Source organism: Apteryx rowi, unplaced genomic scaffold, assembly GCF_003343035.1.
Source record: "Apteryx rowi isolate R43461 unplaced genomic scaffold, aptRow1 scaffold_3, whole genome shotgun sequence".
NCBI classification, from domain to species: Eukaryota; Metazoa; Chordata; class Aves; order Apterygiformes; family Apterygidae; genus Apteryx; species Apteryx rowi.
The window spans coordinates 494,109-514,619 of record NW_020449418.1 but is presented as its reverse complement, the minus strand read 5'-3'; the positions used below and the strand labels follow the sequence as shown (position 1 = coordinate 514,619).

General features: G+C 36.1%; 1 protein-coding gene across 2 annotated transcripts in view; it reads left to right on the top strand.

Annotated features, from left to right (window-relative positions):
* The window catches only part of ATRNL1 (attractin like 1), a 568,892-nt gene that overhangs the window by 500,085 nt on the left and 48,296 nt on the right, over positions 1-20,511 (top strand). The window contains exons 28-29 of one of the 2 annotated variants that reach the window (XM_026069766.1): positions 10,955-11,069; positions 13,129-13,256. In XM_026069766.1, the coding sequence (XP_025925551.1) occupies positions 10,955-11,069; positions 13,129-13,256 (243 nt within the window). Of the gene's footprint in view, positions 1-10,954; positions 11,070-13,128; positions 13,257-20,511 lie in introns of those variants that run through there. The other variant, XM_026069767.1, reaches the window with a different exon arrangement.

The following is a 20,511-nucleotide window of genomic DNA, read 5'->3' as shown; positions in this document are numbered from 1 at the left end:
TCAATTCGCAGTGAAAATGGTCTCTCATTTGAAGAAAGATGTTTTAAGCATCATCGCTGACAACTGTGGGGTTTTATAATGTAAAATTTAAGGTGAGGACATTTCATGAAACAAAATGACAAGCTTTCCTCTACTTTCCTGCAATAAGAATGGTGACTATTTTTGTTGGTGGTGTCTGTATACTGCCTTCTTGAAGAAAATAATAAAACTATAAAATAATTAGCAGTCCCTTGCTGTGTCTTAGGAAATGCAAGTGGAACAGAATTGCAAGCAGAACTGGACTTTGGAAACATATATCACACGCTAGCTACTCATTTTCAGTTAGCCATGATCCAGGGACTAACCATGCTTGGAATATATTACTTTTTACAGTAGAAAGTAAGTGTCAGATTTTTTTTTAATGGGCTGTATTCATGCAACAGATGATATTATAAAGGAGCCTGATACAAATTTGATATCAGCCCCAAGTTCCTGATATTTCAATGTAGTAATCCAAGTTCAGCAAATACTTTATACAGTAGATCTTTGCAGGTTTAGTGAAAATGATGCAGATTTTATAGTATTTTAAAGAAACAGTCTTTGCATTTTTTCCTATTTCGTTATATTAAAAATGCCTCAAATTAAAAAAAAAGCCATCAGTTATCATGTTAAGCTAACATGAGTAATGTACATAAATAATTTCATTCATGCAAGTAATCTTTTTTGTTTTAATGAAACAGCTTCACCAAGCACTAATTCTCATGTGTCTAATTATGTGTAGGCTGTAAGAGAAAGTCTTATTTCTTGTGCATTTTCAGTGAAGTTCCTACTATTTTTGTGGCCACTGTAAATGCTGACAATCTTGATGGGTAGCAATCTTGGAAAGTAACATTAACTGATAATACTTAAGTTTGAGTTTATTTGCAGGATTTCTCAAGGAAGCTGTTAGGAAATTAACAATAAATTCCAGCTAGTATAAATCAGTTCTGTTATAGTTCAGTTGTTATCTGCGTGTCGTGCTGATTTAGACAGCTGAGTATTATCTCATAGGTACTTAAGATTTGAATTCATAGGATTCAAGTGCAAAACTGTACCCAATTATGCTTTCAAACTGGTGAATGGGCCAGAGCAGGTGAAGAAGGCTCTCAGGAAAGGAAAGTGAGAGACGCATCATGCAACACCTCTAAAAAGGTCTGGCTTCTGTTTTCACAGTCCTGCCAGACTGCCCTCTCCCTTTCCACCTCTTTGGCAGCTACTACTGCCAGCATTGCTAGTCAGTTTAACCCATGCTGCTGCTACTATATAATGCAGCAAAATGAAGTTCCCTTTTGCTCCCATCACAAACTTTTTCCTTGTTTCCTTGGGACAGAGGAGTCTCTTCCTGTTTCTTACTTCTGCTGCTGGAGCTGCCATGATCTGACCCACAATATCATACCATATGTAGTCACTAGTTTGAAAACTGCTGTAGATGCACGAATCTTAAATATCAGGATTATTTGTTTTAGAGTATTTTTGGTTATGGTATACACATTTTATAGCAGTCCTTGGACAAGGACAATCCAGATAAAAGCTATGTCATACTTTCAGACTTTTGGTTTGTCTTCCCTACATTCAGTAGGCTGTGATCTGTGGAAGCTGTCATGATAGAGAGTCATTTGTTATTCTGGTGCCATTAGCATTTTTTTCTGCATTAAGAATATTGCCAAGTTTGCACTTTAATCCTTTCTGCTGACAGTTAGTTTTCACAATGTGTCTTGATTTAATTCTCTTTATCATTATTATTACAGTTCCAGGTATAAATGTTTCAATTTACTACCCGCTAGGCATACTGCATGTGATCAGGAGTGACAAAAAACATGGCTATAGAAAAGTGTATTTTGGGTAACATGGTATGCTTTAGTTTCTTTCCAGTTTTGCAGGAAATACAAAAAACAGCCCAATAATTTCAGGACACTTGCCTTTCCCCCTAGTCTGGCATAGATTTCTGAAATAATAGTCAAACCTTATTTCTAATGCTTCCAGAATATTGCACACCTTCAGAAGTGAGATCTGTGTGTTCATGTAAGGCACATGCTAGTGAAAACTTCTGACTTCTGTCTACTGTAGCAATGACAGATTGAAATTTATGATCTGCCCTGAGCTACCTCATGACCATTTCAGAAATCTGTAGCTGACTCAGTTTGCTTTTGCTCCCAAAGAAAGTAAACTGTGCTGTGCTTATCATTAGTGCAGCATTCCTCTGTTGCCTTCCAGCATAGCCACCCTTGTTAGCCTGCAATATAAAGCAGAATTTGTATGCACCTGGTACTTCATCTTTCCCACCCAGAAAAGATAGTAGCGGCTTTGGAGGGACCATGTCTTCTTCTGCCAGACACTCATTGGTAAAGTAGCCTACTATAAATATATGGGAGTGACAAATTGGTCTTAAGTGCTAGTTCAAGTAACAGTAATAAGTCAGTAATTTGTCAGCACTAAGATGCTAAGTTTTCATAGACACAAGCCCTTCAGCTTGAATTGTGAAGGAATAACAAAATTCTCCAGTTATTTCTCATTTCTGTTCCTTGGAGATCCAATGGATATACTCGTCTGGGAAACAAATGTCCATTAGCATCACTTTACTGCACAGCACCGCTTTGACTTACAGAAGAAATGGCAATGGGAAAAATTTACAGGAAAGTGTCTGAGGATACATGATGCTTGGTATATGTCACAGACATAGGGTCTCAGATGCTTTTCCCAACAGGATCTAGCTAACAGCTGCCAAGATAAATTTCTTCTTTCTTCTCACTGACTGGACACCAGTGTTGCCAACCTTTAATCAGGCTGATACAGCTTAATAGGAAGATGTTCTGGAGGCTCTTGGGAATACCTCTGGCAGTAACCCAGTACAACTACTGTACACACCATCCTCTGGGAGTTATGCCCAATATTTTCCAGATTAACCTGAAATTACCCTTACTCTTGGGCAAGATGTAAAAGTACAGTAAAACCGAGTTTATTTAACGTTATGAAGAGCTAGGAAACTGCATACGTGGACACACAAAAAAAGAAATGAAATGCAGCTTTCCTTGCAGCTACCTAATATTTTGATTTAGCTTCAATGTCTTGTGCCCTATTCAGACAACCAGTTGTGAAAGTCGGGAAAATTGTAGGATGATTCACACCAGTGTCAGAGTTCAGAGAAGCCACAACCTTTAGGCAGTAGGATGCCTGGCTGAATAGAAACCCTGACTTGGGATTCTTTCTGGAAACCCCATTGAGAATAAATGCATCTGTAGGTGTTTCTTGTAGCTTAATCTTAATAATTCAGTTTTAATCAGGGTGCTAATTCATAACTCTCTTACTAATGAAATGCTGTCTGACACAGCATTAGTTTTTGATATGTTAAGGCACTTTTAAAATGCAGTCTCTTTCTAGAAGAGGTGAGACAATATAACCACCTTTGTTGCAATAAATATAGTTTATGTAATAGCAATATGGCTCTTCCAAGCATAAATGCTTTCAAATTAATACATAAATTCAACATCAGTACATAACCTTTGGTGACTGACAACCACGTACTAATCAGAAAAGGTTGCAAAAAGGAAAGCAGCCTATCATTAGATATTGTTATAGAGGTAAGACGATAAACCTAAGGGTAACGATGTGTTTGGATCACTGCCACCATAATCACAGCTTGGTAATCAGAGTTTTTTATTGTTTAATTCCCACTCTTTTCCTTATGGGAAATAATTTATCAATATGTTTTAAGAGCTCCATAAATATTTTGAAACAAGAAAATTAACTGAGAATTATATTCTGCTAAAAGAATGGTGCAAAAGTGCTTTAGAAAGATCATTGACTATGAAGAAGCACTAATAAGAACTACTAGAGTAATTTCTGTTAGGTGCCATTATGTATCTGTAATCCTGCTGGCCTCAGCTCCATTAGATACTGTAGAAATTGAGAAAACTGGTGCATCCTGTAGGTAAGGTAGTGGTGGTAGAACCCTAGGGATAAATCAGCACTGGCTTGATGACTCAGTTGCAGAAGCAAGGCAGTTACCTCCTTTAGTTGCTTTTAAGATATGTGGAAGTATTTTAAGATGCTCCAGAACATGGTCTCCAGCTTGTACTGCTGTGGGAAAGTGGATAAATACCTCACATGGATTAGTGGGGTCTAATTAATTAAAGTTATAAATCACTGAGAAATCCTCAGCCATAAGAAGCTGCAGTGTTGGTATTTCCTATGCCAGCCACAAAATAATGTTCAGAACTCTGTCCTGGCTTCTTTACTCTGCAATATTTCCTAAAGTATATTTCTCCTGGCACATAAATGGTGTTTGGTGAAAGTGTTTTTTTTCTGTTGCAGTCTCACTAAGACTTAAATTACTCATTGAATAAGTTTGTAGAAAAAACTGTCAAAACTTTTGGGTGGGTGTGAAGCTGATACTCAAAAGTATGTTAATAAATGTTAATATGTACCCAATATTTAGAATAGCAATGCAGTGTAACACTGATAGTCTAAGAAAACAGAACTACTGATTACAGTCTTTGGTTCTGGCTGAGACATTGCCTTTGTTTCAGCATTCAGGAAAAAGTGCCAAGCTTCTCTTAGGGTAGCACTGAGTCTTTTACACCCAAAAGTCACTTGGTAAGAGCAGAATAGGAAAACCAGGATGAATCCTTCTTCCATGAAGAATGGAGCTACCTCTGCCTTCAGCTGAGTTTTAAAAGAAGGTGTCCATGATTGTTTTGTAAAGCTTAATTTGGTAAACATGTTTTGAAAACACCTACTAAATCAGGCTCTGCATCCAAGTGAGCTGAAGGAATGTCAGTGAATCCTGAGCGGGTGTAAGTGAGAGAGTAGGGTGTGTCTGGGTGGGTAGAGAAGAGCTTCAGCAATTGGGAAAATTTTAATATTGAAACAAAGACATTTACAGGGTTTTGATTATGTATGTAAGTCTCTAAAGTTGGCCAAAATCTGATTTAGGTACTCAAGTCCTATTTTGAATTGGAGATTTGGTTATCACAAATAAATAAAATTAAAAAAACAAAAACAAAAACAAAAAAAAAACAATTCAGGAAAAGAACCTGAAGAGAAAATGAAGTTATGAATAGTTGTAATGTAATAGTCTGAATGTTACCTTTCCTTCTTTTCTTTATTCCTTACCTCTTCAGGAAACACAGATAGCCTTTTATTTCTCATTTTATTTTCTGAATAAAGAAAGTCTGCACTTTCTGTGCTCTGAAGTCTTGCACACTGAACTCCCTAAAAGTGGCTATTTACATTCTGAGTATTAATCCCGTCATAACAGCAGATTTGATTGCTTATTTGCCAAGCCATCAATCTTAGTATATTTGGAATTCACCAGATTTGTTCAGTTTTAATGATATGACTAAAACTAAGTTTAAATCAGCATCATTTATTACTAAAACAACAAGAGTAAGTCAAGCTGTTTTTTAAAAAGAAGAGATGATGTTTTGTTTATAGTGAATTCTTATAACTGTAAGTAGTACTAAAACCATTTTAGTTAGGAAACATTAAAGTGATTAATGCATAGTTTTCATTTTAATACTTGATGTATATATCAGATCTGTATTTGTGCACACTGTCAAACTTTATTCTGGTCTTGTCAAAATACTTATTACTGCTGACAGGTGTAACATGCTCACATTAATCCTTAATTCCTTGATTCAATTTTCTAATTGCTTTTTTGGCATGAGATAGGAGCCATTTAGTCTTACGTGGTCTATTTGTCTTATGGTATAATAATGCACTTTTAAAAATTGGATGCACCTAGCATGCCGAACAGAAAAAAAAATATATTTTACTAAGTACTGAAAATCTGAAGTTCTATAGCACTTCAGTAAGATGCCTCTTCTTGGAATACAGATTGATCCAAAACCTTTTACACTTTTCATCTCCCTGGATTCATAGTATTAAGAAATAGTTTCATTGATAGTCAGATAGGAAGAGATGCTAAAGTTTCAGTGCATTTTCCCCCAAGAGGTTCTAAACCCTTATAGCAATCAGTGAACATCATCTTTGTCATCATTATTTTCTCCTACTCTTCTTGCCTCTTTAGTGCTGGTGTTTTTGTGGCCATCCTGCCCAGTAAAAATGGCCAAATATAGCTCCTTCCTTTTTCTTGGGCTGGACTCTTAAAGCTGCTCATTTGTGTTATGCCTAAATTGCTCATTTATGTTATTGCTAAATTGACGAACCAACACAATGTAAGTTTGGTTTTTTTTAATATTTAAACTAAATATAAACCTGTTTCTTACTTTCTTCTCATTATGAAGCAGATTGTACTAAGTTACTTAAAAATATATTTTTAATACAGGCATAGATTTTCATTTTCCTGTAATGGTGGTGGTGTCATTTGTCCTTTGTACTGAAAAAAATCCAGCCAAGACTTATTTCTTGTACTCGGTTATAGGAACGAACCAGAGATGAGTGAAGAATCTTCCCAAAGCTCATTAGTCCCTCTCAGACTCATTCAGGCAACTGGACGTTAGTGAGACCTTTGTAGCCCTTTAAGAAACTTTTCTTAGTTAGAGAACGTTTTCTCCAATAAAATGTGGGAAGACTTCTTCTTGTACTTGTTTTTAAGAATAAATAAATGAGACTCTGAATTTGCATTTAAAATGTGGATAAAACTTTTTTTCTTTTACTCTCTGTTTTATTGCCTACCTCTCTACTTAGTTCTTCTTTCTACTTCCACTGATTTGATTTTCTTTTTCCATTACCAATGATACTATCCGCTCTTTCACCCTTTTACTCCTTTCTGGTTTTCTTCCTCTTTCTCTTTCACCTTCCCACCTGACATACTTCTCTCTTGCTGTCATAGTGTGTGCAAGCAAGGGGATATAACAGCAAAAGGTTGTTTAATAAGAGAAATGTTTGTTTATTCTGTGTTTCACTGATAAAGTTTTATTAACTCTGTGATTGTCATTTGTGCTTTTTGGCAAAACGTAATTCACTTCTTTCTGTACAAGGGGAAAAAAAGACAATTCTAGTAAGTAAATCATGGTAGCTAAGTGCTTTGGGCAAACAAACATGTGCCTTATCTCTTCCAAAAAACCTGTAGAAAATGCATGATAAATGGCACATTTCAGAGAACATGTTATTTCACTGTGAAATAACTTTGATTCATGGTTATGTATTTATCTTTAAACAACTGACAAACCTCAGGGTATCTAAATTATCATCATTTGCTCTATGCTTCTGTGGTCTCTTGCTAGTGAATCTGAATGATATACGGTAAGATAATGCTTCTGCTTTTTCAGCCATAATGCTCTATAAAAGGCCATCATTTTAAAGCACAAATAGAAAATTCTTACTATATCTGAGTTTTGGATGAGGTCCTCTGAAAAAATATTTATCAAAAATATAATTTCCTCCAATTATGTTTTGAAAAGTATAAACTTTAACAGACAAGGACGGGGCCTGCTAATGAAAGGTTTTACATTGCACTGCAATAGAAAATATCATTATTTTGATTTATAGTCAAGTAATAATTCATCAAATTAAAAGGCATAATAGTAAATTTGTTCCTTTCAGTTTTGTGTAAATAAATAGTATAATAGTAGCATAAATAGTATTCTGAATTACATTTTAAAATGAAGATTTCATTTTGCCTCCCTTTCTAAATAAAAAGGAGTCATGGCATGTTATTTTATTTGCCTTTGTCACAAATAGATCGGGGGAGATGCCTTAAGTGCTCTATTACTTGCATTAATGATACTAATTCTTTTAATTGCAAATGCTGTATAAGGATTCAGATCCTATTGTTCAAGAATATAGTGAAAGGCAGTCCATGATCCCCTCTGGAAACGTATTTATTTGTAAAATCTATGTATCTTATTAGTGACTGCACCTGAACCACTAAATAGCCACCTCTGTCCTTTCCCATACTGTCCTCATTGGAAGTTAAGAATACCCAGACTGCTTTATTCTCAGCTCTTGTTGCAAGAACTTGCCTAGAGCTGGAAAGTCTATTTTGCACTCAAGATGCAGGAGTAAGGCCAATGCAGTGTGAAGTAGGAAGCATGGGGTTGAAGTGCCATGAGCTTTAGCTGAATCCCTGTCTGCAAGGTTGGAGAGGTGAGAAATAGAGAGAGGTGCTGGAATGGGGGGCATGTGTTTTGGTCCAAGGGGAGGGAAATGTGATAGGAGAGTGGAAATGTTGGGAAGCCCTAGATTTTGACAACTGAAAGTTCAAAAGGTAGGAGTGAATGAAAGCATGAGATAGTGAGAGATTAGTGTGTGGCAGGAGGATCAGGAGGGAGAAGGCATGCTTCCGCTGGCTGCTGCACGTGCCTGACAAAGCCAGGACATGATCATGGCTGTTAACTGTGCTCAAGCCAGCAAAGGGGAGGTTCATCCTGTAGGCAATACCACCACTGGCTCACAGTATGACTTCACACTTGTCTTCCACATGCTTTTTCTCTCCTTCTGTATGTCCCAGATCTCTGATCTGTCTGCTAGCTGCGTCACGTTCATGCAGTGACAGAGTAGGCCAGTTCTCTCCCTGGTATGACAGATGAAGTGGTCTCCAGCTGCTAGGGTAGTGCAATGTATGGGGCCTTTTCCTTCAACAAGCCTCCCTAGAAGGCCTGATTTCCCACATGTAGGAGTACTGTGTCTTCCATCTTGTGACCATAAGCACAGCCATTGCTTAGATTGAGATCTCATGCACTGGGAAGTAAGCAGAGCTCCGCATCAGACTGCTCTCAGTGCTGATATTGTGTTACTCTATGCCTACACTTGTCTGATTATATTTAATTAGCCTAAGGTGGAGAGTAGCTGCTGATCTGAGCGATCCTATCAAGACCCTTTTCTATGCTAAACAGTATGATCAGAAGAAATTACCGTTATTTTTATGTTGTTTTTTACATTGCCCTTCAACATATATAGCTCAAAGAAATGTTGATAAGAAAACTTTCTCACACTGTTTCTTTTTCAGTAAGCCACAGGAACTACTTTTGTGCATGTGCAATCAATATTGCTAATATTGAAATGGTTCTTCTTCTGTCCTCCCCGCCACCCCCCCCCACACACACACATACACACACAAACACACACCTTTTCTGTATTGCTTCTGATATAGAATCATATCATCCAGCACTGACTGGCCAGGTCATTACAGATCCATGGAAGTCCTTACATATACACTAGCTTACACAAGTTCAGAATCTGTTCTCTTTTATCTGTTGCTATTGGCCAACATTAGGCCTTTGCATTACAGAAGAAATACATTAAATGCTACCGATCCAGTGCACTCTGTTTAATCAGTATTTCTTATGTTGTTAAAAAGTGATTGTTGTTAGCTGAAGGTTTGGGGGTGTTAGTTTTTCTGTTTCATTGTTTGGCAAGGTTTTAATGACTGTAAATTGTCATTCACTATGTCAGGTCAATTTTAAATTAATGAAATTCTTCACCCAAGTTATTTTAATGCTATTGCCTCAAATGCATCTACAAAAATGCATCTCAAATATAACCATGTAGTAAAAATAAATATATTTATCTACTGGTTGATTTTTTGCAGTATTCTCTGTATCCTTATCTTGACTGAGCAATAAATGTCAGTTACTTGGAAATAGAAAAAAAGAAATTGATAATTGCAAACATGATAGAAGAGCCTTTATTTTCTTTTCTTTATTTTGAGTACTTTGCAGTGTATTTTTAACTTGGCTGAACTATCATTTTCTTAGTTTATTTGAATCAGTTGACATTTATCTATACTTTGCATTTTGCATGTAAATGGAAAGTTTTATGGCTTTGAATTTTGAATCAAAATGTCAAACTTATTTTGCCTTAGAACATAACAGATATTCTAAAAATTTACAAACAAGAAAGAGAAACAAATGCTAATGCTGATTTTGACCTAATGGTTTCAGAAATAACTTCAGTGCTTGACTCTCAAAAGTGAAAATCCTATCTCTTAGCACAAAACAGGGAAGCATTGTAAATTCTCATGTTAGAAACTCACTATTCTATGGTTTTGTAGGCTGCTTTGCTTTCTTGCAGCTGCTACGATCCTGAATCTTGGTAACTTGAGAACACTATGGCAGCAACTATGTAGTCAAAACAACTGCAACTTAAAAGATCTATATAGCTAACAAAAGAGATATGCATGGTAACAGCAGATATCTACTGCCAGCAAAAATACTGTTATCATAGTTTTATATGAGGCAGAGTAAGATGCTAAGTGAACAGGCAACATTTGCAGGAAGTTTCTATGTTTATTTAAATATAGTAAGACTGCATCTGTTGTTTGTGTGTACAAAAAAAAAAAAAAAAAGAGAGAGAGAGAACCTGCCTGAAAGAGTTCATTTGCTTATCAGGAGAGATACAGAGAAGGCAGACTTATTGTTCAGGGAAACATAAATTGACTATCTTTCTATCTTTATATATTTATTTACCACTCTCTGTATGTCCATGGCTCATTTTGTCCATGATGATGATGCACATTATTGTTTTACAGAGGTAAAAATGAGTCTCTTCGAAAGATAGGAATAAAAGCCTCAAAGGTTGACTGGGTCTCACTTTATGGATTTGACATTAAGAAGGCTAGGTAACAGAAGCCTGTTGGGACAAAATTCTTTCACACAGATTTTGCTTATTCACAGAATACGGAAAAACTTTGGTACTCATAGATACCATTGTGTGTACCAAAAAAGTATTGCCATTTTCTAAGCTTGATAAGTTCATATCACTAAATTTAGTGAGCTATAAAACAACAAGTATAATTTTGTTGTCTTTGTGATCATTTCATTTTTTCTGTTTGATTAGGTTTGCAGCGTGGGCTGTTAAAGCCCATTTTTAAGTCAATTAACATGGGAAGGACAATCTGCTTAAATGTGAAGAACTAATTGGGAAAAATAGCTTCATACAGTTACAGTGAACCTTAAAATATATTAAAGATATATAAGTAAAGATGTAATGGAAGTCTCTATCAGACGATGACATAAGTACATTCCTTTTCCAGGGTGCTCCTAAACCAATTGCCATTGAGCCATGTTCAGGAAACAAAGCAGCAGTCCTCACGGTATTTTTATGTCTGCCAAGAGGATCATCAGGAGTCCCACCCCCGGGTCAGTCAGGTAAGGTTCTTGTCAATGATCATTATGTCTGTCTTCATGCGATGCAGTCTGCTTGGGCAATCACACCCACACAGAACCACTGTAACAGCACAGCATATGACTACAAGGCACTGCTTAGACAAGTTGCTGTTAAGGTCAGGACCAATAGAGATGTTTCAGTTGGAATTTAGTGTGGTATCCAAATAAAAAAGCCCAGTGATCAAGTAGGCTGGTATACCATGGCGTGTCTCATCAGCACTTCCTGCAGCAATACGCGTGCATACCAACACACTGCAGACTTGTCTTCCAGGACTGTGCAGCCACAGAGGTGGGCTTTTTTTTTTCTCCAACTTCTACAGTTCCATTGCTATAAATGATGCTGTATAGGGAATACCAGTGAGTATTCTCAATTCAAGCTGGTGTTTAGTGCACCAACTTCTAGTGAAGTTGCTTTCCACCAAGAAAAATGAAGAAGAGTGGAGAGCTTTGTGTTTTCAGATCAGTGTGTCACACCTTTCAATTACAATATTACCATTTTCCAAAATGCCTGTTGGATGAAACCTGGAATTGTTTGAATGAATAGGTCTGCTTCATTAGGCAGATGTTCACTTTGCAAAGTGTCGCAGCTCATTTTAAATCAACATTTACTGGGAGTACTTCTCAACTCTACCTTAGTTGATTTATGCTAGATTGTTGTAAAAATCGTTACAGCCCTTCTCGTAAAATGTCTCCCAAACTGGAGGTATCTAAATACACTGTTTTAATCCTTTAAATACTGTATATAATGATGTGATGCAAAATGGCTGTGATAACAAAGTTTAGACAGTAATCTGGCACTGTACAAATGAGGAGTTTGCTATTTCAGAATTCACTGGGGTGGTTTCCAAAATGAACACCTCTGTAATGAACAGTAAGTTGTATGGTATGTGTCCAAAATACTCCTGTAAACCAGAAAGTATGCTTTAAGGGTAACTTTTATTATTAAGAGCCAGAAAGATATCCTTTTAACCTTCAAAAATCCATTTAAGAGATTAAAAAGGATTGAGTAATGATGATGAGGGCAAACTCAGTTGGCTTATTTTGAAAATATGCTCAACTGAGTGTTCTTTCTTCTCCTTTTGGCCTGATGACTATCTGTCATTTATTTATTTATTTATTTATTCTGAGTCCTAAAATGAGGATTTAGTTCTTAACATGCTGTTTATGGATTAGAATACCATTTCTGGAAGTGGCATGAAAATAAAAGCGTTACTGATGCTTTGTCAAATACATTTCTTGGAAGAAATACATAAATGAAAGTGCTCTAAAGAGAGCAATGAGGGAGGAAGGATATCTAGAGTATTCCCTGTTCAGGTTTTAAGGAAATGAAAAAGAAACAAAGGTGTTTATAGTCTTACAACAAAGAAAAACATTATGAAAGGAAATTAAAAGTAATTGCTGAAATTGAAGCTTAAAATGTTTTTTTTCCTGTTGTTTTCAAATTTACCTGCAATGCATTTCTCTGAAGTAAAAATGTTTTTATCTAGCATGAGCATAAGCAGCTCTTAGTTACTATTTATGTTTTTTGAAAAGTAAACGTTGTGCTTTGCTGTATGTGAGACATGGAGGGAATAGGCTTTCCAAAACAGGAAGTGGGTTCAATAACAGAACGGATGCGATATTTTGAATTCTCAATAGGTCAGAGAATATACCTCTTTTTTTTACGTGTGTTACCTTCTTCTGTTCTGCTCTATTTTATTACTTTGCCTTCCATTGGCTTCCCAGGAATGTATTTCAAATCATATTCCTCCATTTGTTATTAAATCTTTGTCAGCCATTTAATTTTTAGAAATATCTAAAATTTTTTGTCCCTTCAGTAGCTTTCATTTCGTTCAGGGTCAAAAGCAGAATGCTTGAGGTGTGCAACCATGCTGATTCAACCATTAGGTTATATGGCTATAATCATTTTTCTTAAGTGTAATGAATTTTGGTACTCATGGAATTCTTTCACTGTATGTAACCATGCATAGTTTAGAAGCTATTATATGAGTTTATTGGCATACCTGTAGCTCTACTAATTCAGTTGATTCCTGTCCTGCAGCACTACCTGCTGCTTCTTTCCTGGGCTTCCTGGGAGCAGATGCTGCTGACTGTGCCAAGTTATTTGAAATGACAGGGAAGCTGTGTGCTGCAGACATATGTTTGCTGTGTAGTTGGTTTTCCTTATGACCTGAGCTAGGTTAAAACAGTGATATTTAAGCTGATGGAAACAGTGTGTTCAGTAATCATGCCTTGCCAAGTAATTTTAGACTCCTCTGTTATTTGCATATAACCATTTCGAAGCTCATTGGGATCATTCTAGGTTAGAACTGACAGTGAATCAAACATGTTTGTTTAAGTGATAAAATATGTCAATGACACTGATTCTCAGTTCACAATGAGTGACAGTGGGTTTCATTTCTTATACATGTGTGAGAAGTACAAAGAGAAAATACATGTTTTGTTCCGCATAACATTCTCTCTGAAATACAAGAAAGCTATTTTTTTTCCACAAATAACTAGCCTAAACTCTGCTGAAATTGTATTGTAGGTAATTGTAGGTATCCCTACATTTTAAGATCAGGATTATGATCAAAAGTGAATTTTGCTCGTTTCTAAACTTTATCTTAACAAATATATTGTTGAAAAATCTCTCTCTGAATACTTAAATAAGAATCCAATGTAAAGGTAACTCTATGAACAGCATATGTTCTATATTTCACCTTTCTCAGCAGCTGGAAGAAAATTTGAAGCTACAGATGGTGGGCTTTGGCCAAAGGCTATACAAGGCAAAAACTTCTCTAGGAGAGACCATATGTCTCAATGGAGAGCTGAGTGCTCTCTACTTCTTGCAGGAAATACTCAGAACTTTACAAAACAAGTTTTCAGACAGCACTATTTGGATTAAGTGATAATCCTAAGATTATACAAATAACAGCTAAATTGGCACAATTAAACAGTTTAAGATTAGGATGTGACTTAAGAGTTTATTGCAAAAAGAAACACTATGCATTGTGAGTCGCGTTTTAGAAAATGACTTTTTCAATGAAGTAACAATTTGTACAATTAAACATCCTGAAAATCAGGAAAGGGAATAAAGGTTAGTACTGTATTAGGTGAGGTGTGATACACTAGACCTTATATTTTGTTCTAGAAATAAGTTTTGGAGAGGATCCTAACAATTTATTTATATATACCTAAAGTAAGAACTGATTTTAAAAGAAATTTTACCTGGAATAAAGCAGAAATTTGAAACAAATTATAAGGTAGACTTATAAATGAAAAACATTAGGGAAGATTAACTGTGATTAAAAAATAAATTTCTCAGTTTTAGATTGAGTGATAGATCATGTGGTTTCCTCATTCTTCAGCTGTCTTCTTGCCTGTATTGCAATTTAGTAATCAGATCAGATTGAAATTCAAAGGTTCATTAAAAAATTACAATTTTCTGTACAATGTATGTGTACAGTATACCAGAAAAATTGCTTGTTCAAGCACTTGTGGGCAGATTATAATATGCATGCATATGTCTTACAGATTTTATGACACATTGGAAGCTAGAGATCATCTACTATTGCTGTAGTTTCTGATCCCATGCTTTAAATAGCTTAAACTATTAATATCAAAGAAGATCTGTTAATGAGAGCAGCTGCAACCAGTTTTCTAGAAAGGACTAAATTATATATCTCAAAGGCAATGAACAAAACAAGCTAGACAAAAAAAAAATACAAGGAACAAGAAGATAATACATAAATTACTTAATGAGGAAAAAAAAAAGTGCCAATAAATAACCAGCAGTGAAAAGATCAAGCATAACTCCTTCAAGGGTTGCACACAGCTCTGGTGACATGTTGGGCAATACAGAAAAAAACAGCCTGGTAGTGTAATAAATCATACTTAAGGAAAAATTGTGATCTAGTCATCATTATTACTAAAGCCAACTAGATCCCACACTTTCAGCTATCAAGGTACTGCGCAAAAAGTTTATAAAACTCAATGATAAATGTTCACATCGTTCTTGGAGAAGGCCAGTAAATGCTCTGAAGCGCAAAGAGAAATGAGAAGACAAAGTAAGACTAGAGCATTTATAAGGAGAAATAGGATTTCCTTTTAGATCAACCAACATTGTTGGAAAAATGCATAACCTTTAGAAGCATGGTCCTCTCTTAGGTATGTGTAAAGATATGCTACTTTCACACAGCAAAACTTCCCTATCTTCCAAACAGGTAAGACCATGCTATAAAGGTGCTTTTCTATAAAGGTAGTAAGCTGAATGGTCTCTAGAGGTGTAAGCGTATGAGTGTCTCTCTCTTTCCATTAAACCACTGAGGACATTTAACTTCTAGGTGGCTACAACTAGGTGAGATGAGACTAACTTGGTAGTTGAAAAATAACACCTGCAGATTACAATCAGCAACTAAATAAAATATAGTAATTAATAGACAACTTCAGTGGAAATAATTTTTCCAGTGGAAGTTGTGGAACAATACTCTGTTGCTACCACTATAAAGAAAGATAGCAGATTTCAAGTTCAGAGGCCTCTCCAGCAGTGCCACCTGAAAGTTACTGTCTGACATCCTTGAATCAAAACAGAATTTCATATAACTCTGGCCTCGCTGACTGTGGCATTCAATCCTACTTAATCAGCAAGCTACAGTAGGATCATAGAATCAATAAAATTACCATGCCATCTGCCTTGCCTGTACTCACCATCATAATGAATAATGACTCATTAAGTGTTCTACAAGACAATTAGCTCTGGATGGGGGTTTCAGTAACAAGGATTTCTTAGTTCTTTTTTTAATTTTCTCTGATTAAAATACAAAAAAAAGATAATACATATCATAAGAGACATTAATATAAATATGAAATAAATATTCGTTTTTATAGAGTATTATATTCAATGGTATGGCTCAAATGTTCTGAAATTTGGAAACAAAACCATAGATTAGGGTTTTTTGAATGTTAAGGGAAAGAATACCCATTCCCATATGTGGAATGGGTACATATGTGTACCTAACCCAGTATGCTGTGAAGCAGGAGTGATAGGACTTGCACCAGCTGGGAAGTAGGTCCCATGCATTGCTACCAGCTGCTAAGCTGTTTTTGCTAAATCCCTTACAAAATAACCCATTTAAAGTCATGAAGGCTACAAGGAAGAATAAAGATTTTCCTGTAGAAAAATGTTAGTTAAAGATATGTTAGAAATATATTGTAATTAAAACACACAGAAGATGGTAACTGCTACAGCATGTTTTACATATCTTTGTGCTGAATCTGTTATGGCCTTTCCTCATGTTGGAAGGTATTTACAGCAGCATAAATGAATATTAGAAAAGTGAAGATGTAATTTGCAAATTGGTGCAAAAGATAATAATGGAATATAAATGGAATTGTAGTGTGTGATATATGGAGTAACATATCACTAAGGGCCTGAGTGTGCACATTTCTCACGTACCCAAAGGGAAAAGACATTAGAAGTACAGGGAGAGCACCTGAATGTGGTCCTGCATTAGCAGGTATTGCCATAAGCCTACTGAATCCTCCTACCTCGTAGCAGCAGTGAGGCTGAAGAGAGAATTGTGAACCTCAGAGGTTCTTTTGCTTGCTAAGGACCACCTGAACCCCATGTCTCTTCAGACACACCTATTCTGCCACAGTATTTCACCTCTTTGTAGATCTTTCCTTATACTCAGGAAAAAGTAAACAAAGGGCTTGGGGATTCCTCCTGTTTAGTGCAGAGGACTAGGCCAGATCATTAATCTTATTTGTCCTTTGTGTGGTCTCTGTTGAAACTTGTATTGAAAAGCAATAACTCATGAGCTCAAGAGCTTTATCTATGGTCTAATGTCAGTTATCTAGTAGATAGGAATGCTGGCAAGGTGTCAGTTTTGGAATGATGCTTACACTGTCAAGTACATATTTCATGCTATATAAAATGTGGCATTAACTATTTATAGAGTATTGCACGCAGCGTTTTAAAGGCACACATGGTTTAATATACACAGACAAAAGAGAAACCTTCAACTGAACAAAAGGGAACCAGGGAAGGAGGAAAGCTTTGTCTAGAGAAGAGGTAGAGGTTATATGAAACGGTTCTTTTTCTTATTCCTTCATTTAGAAATGGGGCTTCTAGTTAGTCAGATATATGAAGGAAGCACACTTTAATGAGGGTGAAGAAAGACCATGAGTAATGGTAGCAGGGAGGGAAAAAAGTGGGGAACAGGAAGAAATGGAAAAGTATTCATAACTAGTAGGTTATGTAGGCTCCTTAATGTATAAACAAGAAACTTAAATAGTATAGTGCAAAAGAGAAGAGGAAATCTGTGAAAGGATTCAAGTTTAAATAAAACAGAACAGAGTTCTGCTTTCTCTTTCTTCCCAGCCAGTTTGTTTATTATCCCATCAGAGTAATATCTGGATCATCCTACAGGTGTATTAAAGTATACATGCTTTTCTGCATCATTCTGTTATTTGTCCTGTACCAGTCTGTCTCCTCTCCTTCTTAAGGATGTAAGAGTCTTTGTAGTTTTGGAGACAGACCATTGGCTTATTTTGATTATTTTCTGTGTTTTATTGATGGAAGGGTTTATTGATGCACCAAATGAAGAGGAGGATTTCATATTTATCATCTAACAATGATATTTAGGTAGGATAAAGTGATATGTTAGTAGGAAAGCATTATAAAAACAATGAGCAAAACCAACTTCACAATGCCACCCACCAGAAGGAAAAGAAACCCATCRTAAATAACAAGATTTCTCCTGTGAAATTCTGAAAAAAACCTCAAACCAATTCTATTTATCTTCTCTGAAGTGCCAACATAAAACTGGAAACAAACCAAACTATGCATTACACCAAAAAACTATAGATGTCTAGAACTTGTGTTAAGATACAGGGGTGAGTCAGATATTTTATCTGGGCCAAAAGCCTACTAGGATGTACAGTGCCACATAATTCACCATTCTTGGAAAAGATTGTCTCCAGAAGAAAACTTTTTCCAGAAAATATTATACATCTGTGAATGATAGCGTAATGGAAATTGCAATGATGATTCACATTGTTCAGCTTGCAGAGATGTATGATCTTATTAATTTGACCTGAAGTTATGCAGCTAAGATGGATTATTTTGAAAGTCCCTGTGAGGAACAGAATCTTTTGAAAGCTTACTTTTACTGTTTGGATGGTGTGAAGATTGAGTTTAATCCCTCTCTCTAATCTAAGGTATGCCTAGAGCATTTAGTACAGAAATATAATTTTGGTAATTCCACTGAGGGATGCTCTGTCTTTGCTACCAACACACTGCCAATGAAATGCTCCAAAAACAGAAAGAAAAGATGCTCCACAATAGAAAATGTGTGAGAATATCAAAATGGTCTTTGTAAGAGTTTAATGACTACAACTAAAATAAAACCCTAATTATTTTAATAAGCAATGCTTTCAGTTTATGGACAGAGAGAGATCTGTTTGTCAAGTGGCATGGTCTCAAAAGAAGTAAAGTCTGGAGCTCTTCCTTTTAGTTAACTGGAGATGCTTAGGAAAACAGCTCTGTAAGATTCTGTGGAAACTGAAACCATCTATTCTGAAGATCATTTTACTAAAGGAATTGCTTTCTTTTAAATAGTAAGACCTATTTTTGGTGTGACTATTTTCTGCTTAATTCCATTCTTCTGCTCTGCATCAAATGAGGGAGCAGACTGTGTTTATAGTATTGATACTGTGAAAAGAACACAGTGGTAAGTGGCAGATGGTGGTGATGCTTACTTAAAAAAATATTTATGGCAATAGCTAAAAACAAAGTAGATCAGCAGGACCCAGTAGCCAAACTCCCTCTCCCCTACCCCCAACAATTATTTCTGCAACCTTCAGGGTTAAGTCTTTACCCAAAAAGCATTGAGGTTCTTAGCATAGTAAGCTATTGTAAAAGATGAAAAATGAGGTGGGTATTGATTTTTGTCTGGTCTTATTGTTAAGAAATTTAGGTGGTTCTGTTGTAAATTAGTTTTTAAATCATTCTAGCTGTAGCAGCTTGATTTCTTTATATTTCTGAAGAATTTATTTGAAAAGGACATAAAACTTTAATATGAAGAACAACATGCAGTATAATGTTTGCAATGTGTCTTCCACAAATCTAGGCAAAAGTAACTTATTGATTGGCCAGTAAAAACAGCATACTATATAGCCATCAATTGAAGAAAAAAAGGTGGGGGGGAGGAGGAGGTAGAGTTGGTTGTTTTACAATATTATCACTGGATTTCCTGCCCTAGAGGGACTCAATAAAATGAGATGTATTAATAAAAACAGTTAGATACCATGAACATTTCTTTGACAGCTTGTTATTCATTGTTCAAACCAAAGCTGTCACTGTTCCTCCAGAGTATTAGAAACAGAATTCTTTTCCTTGTAGGGGCTTTTTCAACTTTACCTGCATGAAGGGAGCTGAAAGAGTGTCTGATGAGGCTGTACAAGTTTTGAACATTGTGAAATGTGAGCAGAGTCCTGCACAACTCATTTGTTTATGGAGACTGAGCCATTATAGGGTTGGATCCAGATAGGAGTTTGGGGCTTTCCTTTCCTGATTCATCATGGGGAATACAGAGGCAGTGGTGGAACCTCATAGTCCCAAGCTCTTGACTGTGAACAGATGCAGTAGAACCCAAACCTTTGGATTCAGAGGCTCTCAACTGGAAAGAATCATTATCATTTGACCATATCTGCCTGCTGACCATCAGCTGAAGTACCCAGGAGTTTATAGGGTTGTAGGGCTGACACCCGGAATGGAGTCAGTAAAACAAACCTCACCTGCAGGGGTCAATGTCACATATTCCCTTTTATCAGTTTTGCAAGGTCACTGTGTATTCTGTTCTCACTACTCAAGTTGGAAGGCTGCTTTATTGCTCACAGCTGCAGTGTTAGAATACTTCTAATTTCCAAGCTAAATGTATCCATAGACAATTATGCGCATTTGTTTTGTGGAAGAGGACCTGTATCTTAAATACTTATTTTCACCCTGACATCTATCACCCACAGTATTTTCACACAGCAATCATATCTCTTTTCCACCTTAATTTTTTCCAGGCTGAAGCAAATGTAGCCTGCTCTAAACAACATGTTCTTCAGTCTTCTGCACACCCTTGTAAGAGTGTCCCAGTTTCAGCTTGAGTTCAGCTTTCTTTAACTTGCATGGCCAGGTTGTACTCAGAATTCCATGTGAAGTCCTATCTGGCCTTGCAAAATGGCATCAACATTTCCTTGCTGTATCCCCTTTAACATTTACTTTTTTAACAGCTGTACTCCCTTCCAACTCAGTCCTTCTATAGTCAACTTTTTATGTCCATGCCCTTCTTCTCTTCCTCAAGCAATGAGGAATTGTGTAAGTTTCTGCTAGTTCCCAAAATACATGACTTTGAATTTTGCATTGTTGAATTTGAGTGCATTTATATTC